The sequence below is a fragment of the Mesoplodon mirus genome, assembly GCF_964341445.2.
Source record: "Mesoplodon mirus genome assembly, chromosome: 5".
Classification (NCBI taxonomy): domain Eukaryota; kingdom Metazoa; phylum Chordata; class Mammalia; order Artiodactyla; family Ziphiidae; genus Mesoplodon; species Mesoplodon mirus.
In genome coordinates, this window is record NC_138980.1 from 11838551 (window position 1) to 11860359 (window position 21809).

Below are 21809 nucleotides of genomic sequence, written 5' to 3' on the forward strand. Positions count from 1 at the left end.
AAGGATTTCTGATTTTATTCTAAGTATTATTGGAAGCCTTTTCTTTTACTTTCCTTCCTTCTTTTCTTCCCTTCCCCTCCCTCCCTCCCTCCCTCCCTCCCTCCCTCCTTCCTTCCTTCCTTCCTTCCTTCCTTCCTTCCTTTCTTTCTTTCTTTCTTGGAGAAAGGGATGGTGATGACATGTGACATAATCTGACTTTCTTTTTAGAAGGAAGTATGAAAAATAGATTGGATTGTCAAGGGGACAGTGTTAGGATCTCATGAAGCAATCCCATATACAGTTAAGTCCCTACATACAAACGAGTTCTGTTCTGAGAGCTCTTTCATAAATCCAATTTGTTCATAAGTCCAGCAAAGTTAGCCTGGGTACCCAACTAACACAATCGGCTATATAGTACTGTACTGTAATAGGTTTATAATACTTGTCACACAAATCATACATAAAAAAAAACAAACACAAAAAATAAAACATTTTTAATCTTACAGTACCTTGAAAAGTACAGTATTTCAGTACAACAGCTGGCATACAGGGGCTGGCATCAAGTGAACAGGCAAGAAGAGCTACTGACTGGAGGGGGGAGAGGAGGTGGGAGATGGTAGAGCTGAAGGATCGTCAGCAACAGGAGACGGAGGGCAAGCTGCAGTTTCACGCATGTCTGACGTTGATGGCACAGGTTCTGGGCTTGAAATAAAGATACTGTACTACTGTACTCTGTACAGTATTGTACAATAAAGCACACAAAAGCACAACCACTTGTGGAGGATGCACGTGTGTGACAAAGTACGTGAGGCACGTGAACTAACTTACGTGATTGGACAGGCAAACGTGTTCGCACCTTTGAAAGTTCACAACTTGAAGGCTCGTATGTAGGAGACTTACTGTATAAGAAATAATAATCATATTCTTCTATTGTTTCTTATAAATGAGTGCATTAAAAAATAACTAAAGTCAATTTAAACTTCTTAGTCTTCATCTTGTGATTTCTCTCATGTTGCTAAAACATTCCTGTTTTCACTTTATTGATTCTGTCCACAAATATGACTGATGTTGAGGCCCTGATGTTTAGATTCTGGAAGTACCAAGATAGTAATACCACTGTCAAGTGTAAGTTTGGTTTGGGACAGACACATTAAACATATTTACATAACAACATAGTATGTAATATGTTCTATATTATTTATATAAGTATTATTTGTATATACATATATACATTTATATATATATGCACACATATACACACATATATATACACACACACATATATATATATATAAACAAGTATATAAATAGCTTCTTGAGTGCACAAAGTGATGGGGTGCTTGGGGTTGGGGGGAATGTTGGAATAGGTTTCCGAGGTGGGTCGTTGGCAGGTGAGTAGGCATTGGATGGGGTGGGATGGGTGGGAAAGAACAAGAAAAGCCATTCCAGAAAGCATTACACATCATCCACAAAGGCACAGTGGCATGAACAGACTAGTTAAGGAGCACTGTGTCTGTTTGGTGTGGCTGAAGTATGGAGTTCATGGGAGCTGGAAGCATAAGGTTGGAGATGAGGCTGAAGAGGGTGAGTAGTGGTTGTAAGAGTGTGGTCCCGTATTGAGATTTGGGTTTCCTCTTCTAAGTACTGGAAAATCCCTAGGGATTTATAAGTGAGGGCATGATGGAGTTCGTGGTTTGGGAAGAGAAGTAGCAGAAGGATGAAGGAGAGGGTTGGTGGGAGAAGTTTTCAGAAATAAAATGAAAGGGATCTTTAACCCATTGTGTAGGAGAAGATGAGGGAAAGGAGGAGGTGAAGATGATGATTTTGTCCTAGACGACTGGGAATAACAGGAGGCAGGGGGAGTGTGACTGGGGAGGGGAAGGAAGAGAGTCCGTGTTTGGTTGTAACTTGCTCAAGAGAGTTAAGGAATGTAGAGGAAGCGATGCCCAATACACAATTGGAATGTGGGTCTCAGGAAAGAACTTGAGCTAGAAGTGGAGATCTGGGGACTCCAGCCCCATCCATGATGGCTGAAGCCAGGGCAATAGGTGAGATCTCTGTTGGAGTGAAAACTGGTGTTTGTATATTTGTAAACACTCATTAATGATGGCTTACAATGTCTGTATATTCCTTTAAGTTTGATTCCCTGTTTTTACTACCCACTTTTGGAGAATTGTCCAAGAAGTAAAATTGAAGTAGTTCTAAGTCAAATCCCAGAGTTCTTCCACCACCCTGGCTTTCTGGTGTGCATATGTTCTAGCTTAACTATAAGGCAGTGGACTATTATTTGGTGATTTGGAGAACTCTTCAGGTGTTTGCTCAACGTCTGTCAAGCTTTAAATGTAAACCTCATGTTTCACGCTCCTTATAGTCTCTGAAGAATTAAGAGTCAATGCTATTTGTAGGGCACCGAGCACTTACGATGAAACACACCCTTGGTTATGTGCTCGTCCTCCACGATGGGGTGTGATCCCCACAGCAACCTGTGCTACTATTACTCCCACTTTACTCTGTTTTACTGATGAGGAGATGGAGGCTGTCAAGAGCAGCGTCAGGTAACTTACATGAACTTCCTTGTCCAGGAATGGCACTGCCAGGACTCCGATCCAGACGAATCTTGCTCCAAAGTGCCTCCTTTAGACACAACGCCTACTGCCTCCTCTTCCAAAGGCTCTTTTTACCAGGAGCATTCAAAGACATCTATTGGACAAGGAGTACAAACCTTATTTATAGAATCAAACCTCTTGGCTGTGTTCAGATCATTCTTAGAGCACAATTAAAGTTTTAAGTACTGGTTGTTTATTTTGATGTTAGCCATGCTAAATAATTCACTAATCAGATACTCATTTTCTGACATGGTTGTCAGTGATCTCAGGCTCCTTTGATCTTTGTCAAGAATTAAAATACTTTCAAAGTTTTATCTGGAAGCAGCCAAGATACAAATATTTGTAAGGACAATGATCTTGCCTCAATCCCACTGGGAAAGCCTGCTAACCACCCTATGCAAGGAGAATGTGGTGTAGTAAGTCCCGTTAGAGCTTTTAGCGTCAGGCAGACCGGTGTCAGGCAGTGACACCGCATGCTAACTCTGGGCTTCAGTTTTCTTGTTGGTAAAACTAAGGTAAAAATAGTATTCACTTCATAGGGTCAACGTGAGATTTAGTTTCAAGTAAAATATTTAGCATTATGACACATAGTGTGTGTGGTCCATAAATATAATTGCACCTAAAGAAAACTTGAAGGGAAAGGAAATACCTGTACAACATTTTAAAATCTTAGAATTGAAACTGAATAAATGCATAAAACAATGAGGGAGCTTCATTTATTCATTCAAGTCGCCCCTACATGCTGAACTGGCGTTGGGTCCTGGGACCATAAAGATGAACAAGGTACAAAATAAGACACAGCCCCCAGCCTCCACCTGCTCAGACTCTAGACTCTACTGAACCCATGCTTTGAAATCCGCTAGATTTTCCAGAAGACGAGTCATCATTTTAAACAAGGTGTGGCACGGCACCTTTGAAGTTTCGTAAATGGCACACATAAGAGGGAGAAAATCTGTTGTGGGAGAATTGATAGTCTTTGATGTGTCCTTAGAGTGACAGGCTCCTGACCCCTGAGGAAGGGTTCTATTAAGGGTTAACAGTACAGTGTATTATCCTGTTGACATACCATAGTTCTAGACAAGGGGCCCCTTGTTCAATTGGCAGACAAAGATATTTCCAAAGAAAGAACTGTGATCTCGAAAGCAAACTTGTGGTTACCAAAGGGGAAAGGGTTGGGGTGGGGGGCGGGAGAGATAAATTAGAAGTTTGGGATTAACAGATATACACTACTATATATAAAATAGATGAACAACAAGGATTTACTGTATAGCACAGGGAACTATGTTCAATGTCTTGTAATAACCTATAATGGAAAATAATCTGAAAAAGAATATATACACATATACATACATATAGATATGTATGTATATATAATCACTGTGCTGTACACCTGAAAGTAACACAACATTGTAAATCAACTATACTTCAATTTAAAGAAAAAAAGGATGCGGAAAATAAAAAATGACCTAGAGGGGTGGTCTCAGAACAGGAGGCAAGTGAAAGGGGAAAACAGCCCAGAAAGAAGGCTCAAGATAGACAGTTTAGGATGACGCTTAAGAGTGCAGACTTCAGTATAAGACAGAGCTCGGGGTTTAAATCCTTGAACGGTTGCTTGACTTTGCCAAGCCTGATTTCTCATATCTTAAATGGGGATATTATAATATTTAGTTTGTAAATAGTTGTGACAATATATTTCAAGTGCCTTTTTCTTTCTTTTTTTCTGATTGACGTATAGTTGATTTACAGTGTTAATTTCTGCTGTACAGCAAAGCGATTCAGTTATGCATACATATATTCTTTTTCATACTCTTTTCCATTATGGTTTATCCCAGGATATTGCATATAGTTCCCCGTGCTATACAGTAGGACCTTGTTGTTTATCCATCCTACATATAATAGTTCACATCTGCTAATCCCAAACTCCCACTCCATCCCTCCCCTATCCCTCCCCTACTCCTTCCCCACCCTTGGCAACCGCAAGTCTGTTCTTCAAGAACCTTTAAATAATAGGTCCTAATAGCTGATAGAGCTCAGCATCATCTTCACCATCATCATGGCCAGCATCTCTGAGTGAGCAACAGTAACTCAGTTTCCATATTTGCCCTGCATATGTTACAGGATTATTGTGGAAGATGAAATCCAGAGGTATATGTGAAAACATGAAATGATGCGAGTTTATGGAATTAGTTTATATATGTGAAAACATGAAATGATGTGAGTTTATGGAATTAGTTTATGTCACCATCAAATGTAACATTTGCGCCTTTGCCCGTGACAGGGTTGGGTAGATAATGAGGACTACATTAGTGCTATAGAAAGCAGAGTTGGGGGGGGGGGAAAGCAGCTGGATGGTCCTCGATAGCCACGATGCGGATCCTGACCCTTTCCCTTTCCCTGGCAGGCACTTCCTCTTTAAGACATCCTCGGGAAGCACACCCCTGTTTAGCAGCTCCTCTCCGGGATACCCTTTGACCTCAGGAACCGTTTACACACCACCACCCCGCCTGCTGCCCCGGAATACCTTCTCCAGGAAGGCCTTCAAGCTGAAGAAACCCTCCAAATACTGCAGCTGGAAATGCGCCGCCCTGTCGGCCATCGCTGCGGCCCTCCTCTTGGCCATCCTGCTGGCATATTTCATAGGTAAGTCAGGGCAGCTGTGAGCGGGTGGGGGCGATGTCGCCGACTTGTGAATGTAGAGGGCCTCTGTTGTCTGTACTGCTGGCTTGTTGGCTCCTGAAAGATGTAAACATGAGTGATGGATGGGAGCGCTTTTTTCCTTCCGAAATCCATTTCAATCTGATGAGTTTCTCCTTCATGATTCTAAATGACATTTATCAGAAGTGAAATTAAGCATCCTTACTGTATTCTCTCTTGGAGATAAGTTGAAAATTGTCATTCCTGCCAACCCATCCCTCACTCCTTGGGTTTTAACCCAGGTCTGTGCTCTGAAATTCACGCAGCATTGGTTAACTTCAGACAAAAACCAAATAGAAGAAGAAAAGCAATCAGCATGCCTAGAACATCATGACTGGATGGAAAGCCAAAGTAGCTAGATGATTTTTAGAGCTGGAGAACAGAAACAGGATAGAGAGGCTAGAGGACCCAACCAGGTCTTCGCAGGGAATCAGGTCACCCAGACCCAGTGGATCTTGCCCAAGTCCCCTCCTTTGCCTCTGTCTCTTTAGCCTCAACTCTCATCTCACATGCTGCTGAATCTGAGTCAGGTTCAACCTCCCACGCCAGCTGTGATTCTGGGTGGAAGCTCAGGGTATGACTTAGGATAGCAGATTGGTGAAGTTGCTGGGGTGTCTTTCTCTGAATGCCAGGGATGTTGACTTGCATCCGTGGGATGTGGCCTTGTAACTATGGGAAGCAGCAGATGCCAACAGTTCAGGGACAGGGTGCCCCATGCATTTGAGCATCCTGGGCTAGACACAAAGCCTGCTCGCAGCTCCTGGCCACAACGAAGTACCCTCAGCACTGCTACTTTGTCACCTGAACTTGCTAGTGGCAGATCTCCTGGCCCAGGCCCAGGCCACGGTGACATCTGTTAACGTTTATTTGAAACACTTGATGGTTCTGGCTTGGTCTCAGGACCGCTCCGTCAGGCCTCCCTAGTTTGGCTGTGCCACGTCGCAAAGCAAACCTATAGAACAGCAGCAAAAAGAGACCGGCTCTAAATCAGCTCGTAACACTTATGCTGAAACCCTTCCCATTTACAAGAGGGAAAATAAAAACCAACCCTAACCATTCTGGTTTTGCCCTTTCTCCCAGTGTAAGCCCTCCCTTCTCTCTCACACTTCTTTCATCCTCAGGCAGCCAGCAAGAGAATAAGCTGGTCCAGAACTTCCCAGACCATTGTGCCCAAGCTTGCCTGATGGCAGAGGAGGGTGACAGTGCTCCCCCAGAGATCCTGCCCAAGGCAAACCATGACAGACCGGAAACTGATACGAGGTTTCACTCTCTCCCGTCATGTTGCTATGCTCATCTTAATATAGAAAAAGATGTTTTTACAGTCCTCGTCAGTTACATCTCTCAGGAATGGCCTCCAGAAGTAAGAAAATTGACACTCTAGGGAAAGGCACCATGTTTACCTGGGGCTTTGCAAACACCCTTGTGCTCTAAACCCCAGCTCTGCATGTGGGCTGAGGTCAGATACCCACACACCCCTAGTTGAAGGTCATGTCTGCTTCTCACTTACCTCTTGATGAAGGATGGAGTCATGGATTGACTCGAGGAGGGGGGAGGGCATCTGTTGCACCCTCAATCACTTGAGTGGAATCTTTTGTATCATTAAAGGTAGTTTTGTGTGCTTCCCCAGGTAGCTTTTGGGGAGGAGAAGGGGAGGGGTTGGTGGAAGCAAATTGAACATGCCTTTGGGTTCCTTGCATGATTCAGCTGTGTGTCAGAAACTTCCAAAAGGGTCCATGAGCTCACCTCTCAGGCTTAATGTTCTACTGGGCCGGTGGGCACCAGGGGGAGGCCCAAATATAGAAACTGAGGCACTGCCTGCCTCTGCCAATACCGTCCCTCGTGTACCTCCTTCTCCACTCACAGGAGAGAGAGAGATGGCTAGTGCCTGAGTTATCGAGCTTGATAGTTAAAATATAATAGCTTTCTGTCAGGTGATCATGGAGAACCCTGTAGTGAGAGTTTAATGTTTTAACTGGGTGTGTAACTTGTAAACGATGGATTAGGAAACATATTTATCCTCAGTCTGGAGGCTGCTGGAAGCTGGACCCGAGCATCTTAGGACGGCTTATTCGTTTATAATCCATCGTTTCCTATTATGTATGCTTTAGTAAGATTATGCTTCGACCCTGGAGTACGGAAGAATTGTTTATGACTCAAAATGAGTGGTGGAATGGGCCGCTTCACCCAGCAGTAGTGACGGTGCACGTAGGGCTACAGGGCTTCTCTGTGATGGTGGGTCTGGTGTGGGGTCACGATCTGGAGGGCTGATCTTGACCCCAGTGATCCCTTTCTCCTTAGCTTTAACAAAGTTGTTTTCTTTCTGGGTCTTTGTTTCCTAAGTAAAACCTGGGAGTATGATGGTTATTAACGTTCAGAAACTCCAAAGTATGGTGAGGATTAATTAATGTGTATAAATCACTTTAAAGATGAAAGGCAGTATAGTATTTATTACGGAGCTGCAGGGACACAAACAGTGCATTGAAAACACAGAGAAAAGTGCCGTCAGGAGCCACACGTGATTGTGCCTACCTAGAAGACAAGCCATCGGGGAGAACAGAAGGACAACATAAAAATCAAAGCCTTGGGCTTCCCTGGTGGCGCAGTGGTTGAGAGTCCGCCTGCCAATGCAGGGGACACGGGTTCGTGCCCCGGTCCGGGAGGATCCCACATGCCGCGGAGCGGCTAGGCCCGTGAGCCATGGCCACTGAGCCTGCGCGTCCGGAGCCTGTGCTCCGCAACGGGGGAGGCCACAACAGTGAGAGGCCCGCGTACCGCAAAAAGATAAATAAATAAATAAATAAAATCAAAGCCTTCCTGTTAAGGAGGCCGAAGTTTTTAAGGCCTGAGCCCACACTAGCTCGTACATGACCCCGTGTTCCACTAGAACATGACAGGTCCTGAAATTGAAGCGTCTACTGCAGGACATTTATGGACAGGCACTGGGTTCAGGCCTGCCAGGAACTGTGACAGATAGGCCAAATTATCCTCCTTGCATGTTGAAACCTGTAAAGTCTTTCCAGAAATGAGCAATTTGGAAACGTTCAGCCCCATGACAAATTCTTCCATAGACCCAGCCTGTGGGTGGGTGTAAATCAGCATAACGCCAGCCCTCTGGCAAAATGGAGGACGTGAGCCTTTACCAGCTCGGGAAAGGTCCCCCAGTTCCTGTTCACACAGCTGAGGTCAGAGATCTTTTATGATACTCTCTTCCAGCAGATTCTCCCGATGCCAAATTCTCCCAGTGTACAAAACATCCTAAAATGAATTCCTCTGAAAAGCTGCACAAACCACTAGGGGACTGTTTTGCGCGTTACTCAGCCCCTGGCCCAAATGGTTCCTAGGGAAGACGGGTTTAGAAGAATTTGGCTGTGAAACGCAAGGGAGCTTCGTGCTCAGGAAGTTGTCTGTTATCCTTGGGCAGCACAAGTACTTTCATTGCCTGCAACACCAAAAATCCCTCTGGATGCCTAAGTTTCTAAATCATGTAACCAGTGTAGTGTTTCTCACCTGTTTTATGCCAACTCTACCATGTTTTTATCCTTATAGGGTATATACAGTAACTGGTTAAAGCCTTCTATTTGTTTAGAACTGTAAGCTTTTCCATTTAAAGCACTTTTATGTTACTATTAAATTTGAACCACACCCCCAGCCCCCAACATACACTCTAGCAGAAAATGAAATTGGCGTATTATAATCATTTGACAAGAACTGATGCTGAGGCCCAGAGGGTATCAAGTCACATGGCTAGTTAGTTGCAGGGCCAGGACTAGGCGCTTGGTCTCCTGATGCCTAGTCTAGCATCTTTCCCTTGACTGCTCTTACTAAACATCACAGTTAGCCATGTTTCCCAAATACTGCATAAAACCTCAGTCATCCTTTTTGTAGCATCAATTCACCTTACCTAATTCTGTCCTTATTAGCAAGGGAGCGTAGTTGGTTCCCCTCCTTCCTGAATCGTCTTCTAACAAAGTGTACGAAAGCCACATCTCCTTGGTCTCCTAACCTGTCCTCATATTTCTGCTTTCCCAAATGTCTTCTATTACAGAGACCAGAAAACTTTTTCTGTCAAGAACCAGAGAGTAAATATTTTTGATTTTGTGGGTCATACAGTCTGTTACAACTTCTCAACTTTGCCCTTATAATTCAAAAGCAGCCACAGACAGTGTGTGAACAAACGGGCATGACTTCGTTCCAGGCGTCTTTAATTATGGACACAGAAATTTGAATTTTATGTACTTTTCCTGTGTCATGAAATGTTATTCTTTTGATTTTTTTCAACTGTTTAAAATGCAAAACTCTCCCCTAGCTCCATGTGCCGTTGCCAGAGTTTGCCAACCCCCGTCTGATTGTATTACTGTTCTTTTCCTAAGAGTACCTTTTCAGAGTGTTTCCACCTTTATCAAAAGAAAACAAACAAACAAACAAAAACATAATGCTATCAAATTGGCTAAGAGTCCACAGATATGTCCACTGTAAATGGAGCAGGTGATTGCCTGCAATCCCATTACATAATGAATAATTACATCTGATTTTTGACCCAAACCAAAAGTAGAAAAAGCAAGTCCCTTTTCTCTTTAAAAAGACTTTCTATAAGATAAAAATTTCCATCCCAACAGACTGCTTGAAACACTGCCCCAACTCACGGATGGAGTAGAATCGCCTAGGAATTTTGCCACTTACTCACTTGTCCTCAATCTTCAGTTACCATAGGTGTCTCTGCAAAACGATTGCCTGTTTTTAAAGATGACTCAGTGCCTGATGCCTAGTTTGTTGAGGTTTTCTAACAGGTCGTAACAATGCTGGGTCCCTGAATGACATCATTGCTTTCTTGTCCCAGGTTAACATTGGCTTGATCTCATTTCCTTAAAAGGCACCAACGTTCTTGCAGGGCTACCCCCCATCAAGGAAGAAAGAGGCTTGCAGTGTATGACTTTGCTGTTTAAATCCAGATAATCCTCAAAATTCTAAGATGAGCATCAACAGAACAGTTCAGCGTGACACAGGATTCAGACCGTCACCCCTGAGTTAAAAACAAGTCTTCTGTCAAAAACTCTTCACGTGGCTGGGAAAGGAAGGGTGGCAGAGAGAAAGATAAGAGCATTTATGTCATCCTAAATTAGTTTTTAGCTCTTCAGATCCCTGCCAAACTAATATATATATATGTGTGTGTGTGTTAGAAAGTCACCTTGTCTCTTTTCACTACAGTAATTCCTGCCAAATATGAAATACTGTGTTTTAAGTAAGCCGTTCCCTGCTCTGTCTTCTGCCACTCTCACTTTGATCTGGGAAGAACGCGGGCCATCAACATGTCAGGATGTTAAAAGTGTGGTAATTTGGGGTGCTTTCAGTTTCTTTTGAAAACAATGAGAGATTATTTTCTATGGAAACTAAAAGCCGACAATGTGTTTAAAGTTGCTACACTTGGAAATTGATGTGTTGAGACTCACGCTGATGAATCCTGCGTTCTCAGCTGCTATTTTGTGTATTCCCATCTTGCTGAATAGAGCAGGTTTGGGGGGGAAACATAAAGAAAATGACAGAAACTGATGAGAACAGTCAGTTTAACCTGGCATCCTTCATGAGGACAGAGCCTAGGAAAAATGTCAGCTCTCTCTTTCAAACTCACTGCTCTTTGACTATCCAGAGAAACACTAAACCTTCCCCTCCTGTATGAATTCCAGATTATATATTTATCTCCCATTATCTAAAGGGCAAAATGCTAATGATGATGTCTGAACAATCCGGCAAATAACATTTCCACCCAATTCCCCGGCCCCAGACGGTCCAACTTCACAGTCAACCACACAGAGAAAAAGAGAACTGCCCACAAGTAAGTCAGGGGACCCAGTTATGTTACCCATTCCATGTTAGTAGCAGACTTTTTATCTAATAGATATGCTAATGTGCTCTTAACCAGATAATAAAATCCTGTCAGTGTCTCCACACTGGTGCGTCTCTGGCAGTGGGACTGCCATTTCCTAGTGTATACCTGATTTCAGAGGGTCTGTCGACTTACAGAAAGTCAATTAAGTCATTAGGTAGGTCTTCATCACCTAGCCACCACGTGGCAACATTTGTATCTCACATTTGACATTCAGAAAAGATGAGTTCCTCTGCTGAGGGGACGGAAGTGGTTTTGCTTTCCTCCCCAAGGTGCCTGTCAGAAATCAAAGTAGTCAGGGGTCAGATGGAGGGATACGTTAGGAGCCTGAGATTAACAATACACACTACTACATACAAAATAGGCAAACAACAAAGACCTACTGAATAGCACGGGGAACTATATTCAATATCTTGTAATAACCTATAATGGAAAAGAATGTGAAAAAGAATAGATATGTACATATAAATATATATATATGTATATATAATTGAATCACTTTGCACCTGAAAGTAACACAACATTGTAAATCAACTACACTTCCATAAAAAACTAGTAAGAAATAAGAAATCAAGCTAGTCGGCCAGTACAGGGCTTTCCACCCTCATGGGTGGACTTGATTGGTGAGAACAAGGACACAGTTTTTGGTTCCAACTTAATAGAGTGTCTTAATGCAAAACCAGGAAGGAGGGAGTAAGTGCTATACCCCAGGTTCCCAAGGACCACAGTAAGGAAATGGGATACTGTTATCATCTGCCAGTCTAGGACTTTGTGCCTCCACGAAGTACGTGTCGGGTGGATGAGGATGGAGTGTCCACCACCTATCTGTCCCTGGAGTCACCATTCAGTTCTGTCCTGGACTTCCTCTGTAGCAATTCTCTCTCTAGTAGTCATTGGTCCTGAAGCAGTAATGAGACACTGTTGTCTCTGTCTCCACACACTCTGTTTATTTGTCTGGATCACTTAGAGTGGTCACCAAGCGCACAGATCCCCATTTCCTAAGTCTTTCATGTGTTCATTTATTTTTACTTGTTTCATGATTTAAGATTCTGGGTGCAGCTTTGAATGTACTGTAAATAGGTATTATTTCATTCTACATTTTACCTATAACACAGTTGCAGAGGTTCTCGCCCTGCCTTGGTAATTACAAAAGAAACAGCTTGTTGTAATGGAAAGCACATACTTGGGCTTTGGTGTCAGAGAGACCTGGGTTCTAATTCTGATGTATATACTTAAAAGCCATGGGACTATGGGCTTGCTGTTTAATCTCCCTGCACCTGAGTTTCCCATACAAGAAAGCAGGGATAACTCCTACCTTATAAAGATGCGTCAAGTATTCCCTGAAATGATACATGCATACAATTTTCTTCAAATCCAATATGTCATCGTGTATGAGAAGTGTCATCATTGTTCGTATCCCCAAGGAGAAAAAAGGTTATCCGTTAAATATGGCATGATTCCTTAGCATTTATACTATGTATCTTTAGAAGGTAGACACAGACCTGAACTGATATACAACCCTGTGTACAGATAGGTCCACAGTCACACCAGCAGACCAGTGTGCTGCCTGGCCAGCCTCAGTTGTAAGAAAACAGTAATTTTGAAGGAGCATTCTGATTCCAGAGATGTGAAAATGTGAACAAAATTTGAATCTTAGAACTGACGAAATATGGTGGTACCTGGCATACAGTAAAAGCTCAACTAGAAGGAGTTATTGTGATTATTGTATTGGTTACCATACTCCTAGGGCAGGTCCAGTGAGAAGCCTAGAACAGGTCCTTGGGTCATTGTATCCTCAAAACAGTGCCTAGCACCTTGTAAGCAATCAATAAATATTTGTTGAGTGAGTGAATGCTCGTTAGGGTTAGGGCTGAGTTGAACCATTAGTGGAGGGCACTTGTCAAGTACCCAGAATCCCTGATTTCTAGTTTTACTCGTTCCCCATGTCAGGGGAAGTGGCTGGTTCCCTGATGTTGTAATTGCCTCTGTTCCCAAATTGCGTCTCCAAGTTAGGAAGTGTTTAGGCAAAGGAACAGTTAAGTTAGGTGGTCTGTGCAAGTACCACATTGAAACCCTCTAGCAGGAACCTGTGATTCCCTGAAATCAAGAGAGCTAGCTGAGTGCAACTGGGAAGCGTGTGTGTCTGGCACACGACCACCATTTGGCACTCATGTTACAAAAGTGTAGCAGGATTCAGTTGGAGTTCAAGGTGAAGAAGCAAATAATGGCATAAATCTGAAAGTCTGCTGGCTGCTTCTCCGTAAATGAGGATGTGCTAAGAAATGAAAGCAATTGCTACAAGGCAGCAAGTAGAGAAAGGAACTATTATATGGTGAATTAGGTCTGTGTACACAAGCCATACAGAATCTTTTGTGCTCTGCAATGCCCTGTTTAGCAGTGTAGCTCAGAAACTTGACCCCAAAGCAAACTTTTAAAACATTCATATTTCCCTTGAGGTCACCTTAAACCAGACTTCTTATGTCCTTCATGGAAAATGCCTGTAGAGAAAATTCATATCTTGGTTGTAAAGAATAGACACTCAGAATTTTTGCCTGAGCCCTTCTGTCATGAAATAAATCTTTTATGAAATTGATGTCTCATAATAAGATACCCTGCATTAGGAGAGCAAATGGTCCATCAACTATATTAACATATTTAATATTACCATAAAAAAGAGGATAATGCATTGCACGTTCCACTAATTTCATTTTTTATCTTAATGACGTCTAGCCTTAAATAAATACGTAAATATCAGAACGTTTCAGAAAATAGTCCTAAGCTACATGTTGATAAGAAAAGAGCTTTGCAGAAGAAAATAATATCCTCCCTTCTTGGAGAGAGAAAGGAAGGTATAAGATATATAATATGTAGCATCTTTCAAAGACATTTTCTTTTCTTTTTTTTTCCCTAAAAATCAGAGCTATGGATGAGAAGGGAGGAGCTTTGCCTCCAGTCTTTACATTTCTTTCATTATGACTATGTGCACAGCGGTTAGGGAAGGTCCTTCCCTTGGGATGGGTTTTCACTGGAGTTAGGTCATTTACAGGAAGATTTGTGCAAACATATACGGCACTGCCCTTAGGGACTCTGATCTTTGTAAAAGAAAGGTATATTGCCTTGCTTTGGCCTTTGCAGTCATGATGCAATCCTATCAGTTTGCTTACTTACGTTACACCATGAACGTTTTAGAGGCACGTTAATGAAGTTTAGATTAGGCTTGGTCATATTCCACAGGGAAAGGCAGTGTGTCAAATGCTTTCTGTTCTTCAGACCATGAATAAACAAGAGGACATCTTTCAAAGAAGTTCAGTGTGCCCTTGAGTTAGATGCATTTTGGAAATGGGCTTTAAGGCTCCCTTATGCCCCCAATTTTACAAACATTGACTTCTGGGGTATTAGCTAAATTAGAGTACATGTGTTTCATAAGATGATTTGTAGACTTTCTGAATCTCAAGAGAATTGTGGGGTAAAGACTTTTTTTGCCATGAAAAAAATTCTTATACCTTTGTATATTAATTTTACGTATTATTAATTTTATATTAATTTAAAATTTATTAAATTTATTACATTAATTTTATGTTTTTCCATTGGGCAAGAAATGTTATTTAGATGAGTTACCATCTGGTCACACTGTATGTTGGAATCTGCTGATGAGCCTTGGTTTCTAGGATATTTTTACTTGAAATTTTTTCCTAGACCTAGAGTCTCATAAGTAACCCCATAAAATAGTACAGTTAGTAGGAAAGCTTAGAGCCTGTTTTGCACAACGCGTGCCGTGATGTTAATCAGATACATAAAACAGTGGTAGAGGCATCTGAGTTTCAGTTTTTCCCAGATCCAACAGGGAACAGAAGCTTTTATACTAAAAAGCTTTGTGTCAACTCGTCGGTATGAATCAATGCTCAACTATCCTTTTCTTCCCCTAGAAATGTGGAGTGGTCTAACCATTCTACAATAAGAAACTGAGGAGATTTGTGTCAATTTTTATGCAGTCTGGTTTTGTCCAGTGAAGGCATAATCTCCTCCTGAAGTTACTTTAACAACCCTAAAGCTCCCAAATAAAAAAGCTTACACTTTGTGGGACCACTCTTTCTTTGAAGAGCCAAAGAAAGAAGAATAAATACTAAAACGAGTGGGATGAAATTAAGGCGAGAAGTAAGAACAAGGCAGAAGAAGCTGTGACTAGAATAATTAGAAATGTTACCTAGCAATGCAAACCGTGAAGTGCCATGTATCAAGCAGGATAAAACATGGCACAATCAGAAGACACAAGTATGGTGAAAAAATGACACCCAGAATACCAAATTACACATAATCTTCTGCACAATTTCTCCAACTAATACATCCAGGCAAGGTAATGAGATGAAGAGCTATCCTTGAGAATTGCTTGGAGGTGCTGTTTCACCACCTCATCTTACATCATTAGACTTTTGGTTCCCTCATGAGCTACTTAGATAAATAACAGTAGACAGTTCGACATTTATCCAAATAAACCAGAAAGCTACCATGGTAAAGGAAATTGAATTTATAGACACGGTAGGCTCTTGCCTAATAGACAAGTGTAATGTGTTCAATGATGAACATCAATCTATATTTCAAATACAGTGTATGAAGGGGGGCCTCTCAAAACACCTCCCTCCTACACAGTCATTTCTCACTAAGGTTGGTTTATCTTCCCTTGCGTCTGATTGATATCCATGTAATTCTGCTACCATCTCTGCTACTGCAAGTGATGTAAGAGATAGAAAGAATGAATGTGGGTGTTGGTTCCCAGGACAGCATTGAAAGTTGGGGGTTAGGAATCACTTTTGTCTTCAGAGTGTTGTCTTTGGAATAACCCTTGAAGCCAGAGGTCAAGGATATTTGTTTTTCATCAAGTGAGGGCATTCTCCAAAGTCTTCTTTTCGATCTCGATCAAAAATCAACATGAGGAAGGAGAACTGTTTTTTTTTTTTTTTTAATTTTATTTATTTATTTATTTATTTATTTATGGCTGTGTTGGGTCTTCGTGTCTGTGCGAGGGCTTTCTCTAGTTGTGGCAAGTGGGGGCCACTCTTCATTGCAGTGCGCGGGGCCTCTCACTATCACGGCCTCTCTTGTTGCAGAGCACAGGCTCCAGACGCGCAGGCTCAGTAATTGTGGCTCACGGGCCTAGTTGCTCCGCGGCATGTGGGATCTTCCCAGACCAGGGCTCGAACCCGTGTCCCCTGCATTGGCAGGCAGATTCTCAACCACTGCGCCACCAGGGAAGCCCAGGAGAACTGTTTTTTATCAGATCTTTTCTTTGCCTTATTTTGTAATCTTCATGGTGTAAAAAAAAAAAAAAAAAAAAAAAAAAGGTCCAATAGAGACTATTTGAGGTTACCCTTCGATTTTAGCTCCCAGTCCAATTCAATGGATTTATGAACTTCCAACATTTAGGAAAGTTTCCTAATTCCTCATTGGGCAGGTCTTGGTCTAAGACAGGACATGGATATGCCCAGGCTGATAGCCACTCACTATTTACCCAAGTCTTGGCTGGTGGTATGGGGACAGAGAGTGGAGCAGTGAAAGAGAAGGGACCAGAGGTGACCTCTTCTACTTGGCATGTGTGTAAATGATTCCCACACACCACTACTCCCCCAGACACTGTCCTGAATAGTCTGGTCAGAAACACTTTCTATTATGTGCACATTTTTTTTTTTTTTTTTCTTTTTGCGGTACGCGGGCCTCTCACCGCTGTGGCCTCTCCCGTTGCGGAGCACAGGCTCCGGATGCGCAGGCCCAGCGGCCATGGCTCACGGGCCCAGCCGCTCCGTGGCATATGGGATCCTCCCAGACCGGGGCACGAACCCGTATCCCCTGCATCGGCAGGCGGACCCCCAACCACTGCGCCACCAGGGAGGCCCAATATGTGCACATTTTAATGAACTGTTTTGACGTGTAAATTTGGTCTGACTTTAAGGAAACCAACTTCCAATCCTGCCTCTAAAGGTTTGCTTTTTCACAATGTTTGCTTTTATCTGCTCGGATACGAATGTCTCTGTTTCTCTCCTCTCCTCTCCTCTCCTCTCTATACATATTCCACCTTTAAGTATCCTTGGGACAAGTCCAGATTTAGCTTGCTCTGTCAAGTTTAATTTTTTTTAAGGAATATACATACACTACAGTTAATTTAATTTTAGTCTTTTAAAAAACGTACTAGTCTGCCCATCTGTGGCTTTTTCCCAACTCTTGTGCACCACCGCCTTGGTTCTTTAGGTGGAGGTCATTGGGGTGAAAGTGCTGCCTAGGCTGGGGCCTCTTCTGGGAGAACATATCTCTATTTCTTTTGTAGGGATATAGATGCTAATTGCATGGTATTTTATTCTTCTCATCAAAACTGACAGGAATAAAGCCTTTTCGAAAGGTCAGCTGACCCAGCAGTGCTATCCTATCCGTATCATAGGAAAATACCGATGGCTTATTTTAATGTCAGGGGAAAATTGGAGAGCAGACCCGAAATATCTGTGACTAAATTTATCTCAAAGGAAGAAAAAGAATCGTCTGTCATGTACGTATGACTAAGGGATTTATTAAACAAGCTAGGTACCCCACCCAGGGAGAACGCTGTTAAAACACGAAGAAGAAGGAGAAAGAGAAAACAGAGATCACAAGAAAGCCACGCCTGAACTCTTCTCATAATTGCATGTCTGAGCACCCTGGCTAATTTTGCTCACGCCCTTTGTGATTCTTTCTTCACCACACACTACTGCTGCCTTATCCCTAACTAAAAGCTTTACTGTGCGTGTGTTTCCTGCCACATCACAAAACAAACGAACTAAAACCTGGCTAATTGAGAAGATACCCAGAGTAGACTGAATGGGCTCTTGGCTTGTTGTCACATCCTTCAAAACTCATTTACCGGGTCGGATATACCACAGGGGTTTTCTTCCAGGGCCTGACTGATCTAGAATCTCTCTTGGTGGAAATGTAAAGAAAGAGTCCAGACATAAAAAGGAACTAGGTGTGAATTGCAGAGAAATGGAAAGGATTCTTTATATTGTGCAAACGCGATCCAACTGTGGCTGATTTTCTTTCACATGAAAAACTGGGGGGCAGACCCTAATGGCAAAGCATGTGAAAAACATGACAGAGGGAGAAAAATGTAAGCACCACAAGAAAAAGCAAGCATGCACAAGAGAGAAAAAATATGGGGAGGCATCCCTTTGCGTAACTGTAGTGTATATGGCATATACATTTTTTTCCTGGGAAGATAAAGGGTGCAGGAGGCCAAATGAATAGCTAGAGAGAATTATCGTTTTCACTGGCTTCTGTAGAACAAGAAACAACCACATGTTCACTACTGGGCTAGTGAATAAACGGAAGCTCAAGCCTCATGGTCAGTTCAGAAAATCCTCTGCCTTAGATTAAGCCGGGTCTTATTTTTCCACTGGATGATGAGGCTGCAATTTTAGCCCATCTGTTCCCAGCCCCGTCCCCGGCATTCTCAGGGACTGCATCCACTTATCTTCGAAAGCCAAAGAAAAGAGCATGATGTGAAAGGGGGAAGTAAAGCCGGTGGCCCAGGGAAGATTAGTCTGATGCTGAGTGGGGAGACTGAAAATCTCTCCCCAGAGCCCTGTGATCGCGTGGGGTCCTGAGGGTCTCACGCACAGGGGTGACCCCAGTGTCTTGACTGAAGATTTTCCACATATGCGTAAAGGTTCTCTGTGTAGAAAAGAATTTCAACTAGGGGCTTTAATGCGTTTGAAAGCGCATCAAGAGTAGCACCAACATGCTTTCACCATGGCCTTGGAATCCTAAACTAAATAAGAGAAAAACTGTGATTTGAAATATAATTCCAAATACTAACTGGGCCCCGCTGTCGCAATGAGTAATAAGCTTCAATAACTGGGTGACAGGCACAAGGCTCTTCAGTATGAAGAGTAGTGAGGCCTCAGAAATAGAAATAGGTTTTTCATTACATGAGGGATTAGGTTCATCCTGACTCTGGAGCCTGTTCCCAGGGTCACAGCTGCATCTTCGGCCTCCGGTCATATTAACCAGTAATAGTAAAACAGGCAAGCGTGGCCCGAAACAGCGATTTGTTTTAGGGAAGGGAGAAAGGTCACTTTCTCCCGCTTAAGCCTGGATTACCATTGTTTATGACACACTTTCCCTTAAACTTCTCTCCCTCGGTGCTAATGAGCTACGGTTTGAGTCAGGTTCCACCTGGGTGCTGCTGAAACCTGCAAGGAAGCCAGTGATGGAGACATTGGCAAGGTTTGGGGTAGTAGTTGCTGCTGTTTTATTTTTATCCACATCAGGCTCACCAGCACACACAGGTGTATTTCTTTTGAAGGTAGTACGAAGTTTTATTGTTTCAGGCAAACTTGGCTATCCGTTTGAGTCTTTCCTGATACAGGAACTCAAAATTCAGCAGGCCCACCCCAGGCCTCTCTTCTTCTCAGCACTTAGATGTGTGATCAAGAAACTGATCTGAGCACGTCCTGCGTCTTGGCAGCCAAGGGGACCATGGCGGGGGATTGGGAGGGGTGGTCTTCAAGGATGAGTTTCAGTGGGGGTTTGAAAAAGGTTTGGGGACTCTGTTGTAGAAGAGCAGCGGTGATGAGGAGAGGGGTTATCAGTTTGGGATAGGTTTTCTTTTTCATGCGTTATCAACACAATTCCCTGCCTCTGTTCCTCGTGACCCAAATAATGACTCATTGAAACTTTATACATCCAGGATCATTGTTCGCCTGGATCAGGAAACCTGACTGGTAGTTGTAAGAGCTCCTCGTTTTAAGGGCCCGCTGGCATTGGAGCAATCCAGTGAAGAAAGCCCTGAATTTGGTTTAGGAAGTTGGGTTCCAGTCTGAACCCTTGCTAACTGGGTGCTTTGGGGAAAGTAGATTCAATGCCCTGAGCCTCCCTTCTTTCAACTATCAGGAACGTTTGATAATGGTTATAATGATGATGGTACCTTTTTTCATAGTCTATGGGAAATTTAAAGTAGATATTCATGTGTTTTATTATTATTGCTCTTTGCTCTTTCAAGAGAATACACACAGAGATGCTGAATTGCAATTTAGGGATTGGGCTATCGAAGTTTAGAGAAGGAGGAAACCCCCAAGGGCTGGAGAAATTGAGGATGACTGAGTGGAGAAAGTGAGAGGCTGACCCAGTCCTGGGAGGATGGAGAGGAAATGAACTAGGAGTGGGCTGAGGAGTGTTCCAGGCAGAGAAACTGACAGCAGGGAAGGTGAGGGGTAAGAATTAATAGGGTAGATGAAGGGCAATGAGCAGCTCAGCTGGTGAGGGGAAGGATGCCGGCGGAAGAGCCATGGAAAATAGTAGGTGAGGCACAGCGGACCCAGGTGATGGATGGCCTAGAAATCTGGCAGGAGGTTTAATGTGATTAATTTGGCATCAGGGAGGTGCTTTAAGTTCATAAGTGGGAGTATAATACGATAAAATTATGACATGATATCGTGTCAGTTACCTAGTAAGATGCTCCATAAATATTTATTCGCTAATTGATTAAAGATGAAGATAGATTGGGAAATAAGACAGGAGACAAGGGAGACTGATCCAGAGACTCTGGCAATCACAAGTGAGTGTGTGAGTCGGTGAAGGCCCAGATTAGACGGGGAGCCGTGGAAACAGAGAAACAGAGGGAATCTGTGAGAGACGTCTTCCAGAGAAGAAAAAACAGATTTGTGATAGTATCTGTCGTGTGTTGACTATGGAGGTGAAGACAGAAATATCTAGTATGCCCATCTGGTTTCCAACCTGGATCCCTGGAGGGATGCTGTCAAGAATGGGGGAGCTGACAAATTAAAAAGTAACCCACCATTTTTAAAATCACCACTCACTCTTCTAAAAGCATGGCTGGCCAAAACGTTTTTTTTTTTTTTTCTTTTTTATGAGTGTGTAATTCTACCAGGGCTGCCACGAAGCCATTCTTTTTTAATGCACTCAGTAAATCTCTGTGCTGTTCTCTTTATTGTGAGAGGACCATTTGATCCAGTAAAACCCATCCAGACCCCTTCGGAGGCATTCACTTTGGATGTTGTATGGAAGTCTGGGGGGGGGGGAAGAAGAGCAGATTCAGGTTAAAACTAAACTCTGAAAGGCTAACAAAATTCCTCCAAAACATAGTCCTCATATGTGGTGCAAATCTTGTGAACCAAAAAGAGGCATCAGGGTATACATTGACACACAGCACACCCATTTATAAATAGAAAAACGTGCTCCAGGACTTGAAGGCACTTGCCTTAGAAACGCAGACTGTGGTCCTGGGAGTCTGTACCATTGCCCTTTTTGATCTGGGGCAGTGAAGCTTACAAATGAAAATCTTCAAAGAAGAAACTTGCCTTTTGATCAGCTGGTTAGAGGCAGGTCTGAAATTATGATAAATCTGCTACATATTCACTGTATGAGCAGGTTTAAATTCTAATGTGTTTCTGCAAATGAGGCTGACTCACTGTACTCAGGCTGAAGGGTGAGATGGATGAAGTAGGTTATGGGTTTACGGATCCGGGCAGAGACGTCAGGGAATGAGCCTTTGCTCTCCTCCCACCAGCCCTCTCTCTGCACCACGCTCAAGTCTCCATTTATTTTCTATGCTTTAACATTTGACTGAAGTGCATGAAATACCCTGTCAGATGCTAGGGGCCCAAAGTAAA

General features: G+C 42.9%; 1 protein-coding gene across 11 annotated transcripts in view; it reads left to right on the forward strand.

The window, feature by feature from the left end:
* TENM2 (teneurin transmembrane protein 2) overlaps window positions 1-21809 on the forward strand; it is a 530300-nt gene that overhangs the window by 237454 nt on the left and 271037 nt on the right. For all 11 annotated transcript variants that reach the window (XM_082622423.1, XM_082622416.1, XM_082622422.1 and 8 more), the window contains one exon: window positions 4987-5225. In XM_082622423.1, the coding sequence (XP_082478549.1) occupies window positions 4987-5225 (239 nt within the window). The remainder of the gene's footprint in view (window positions 1-4986; window positions 5226-21809) is intronic.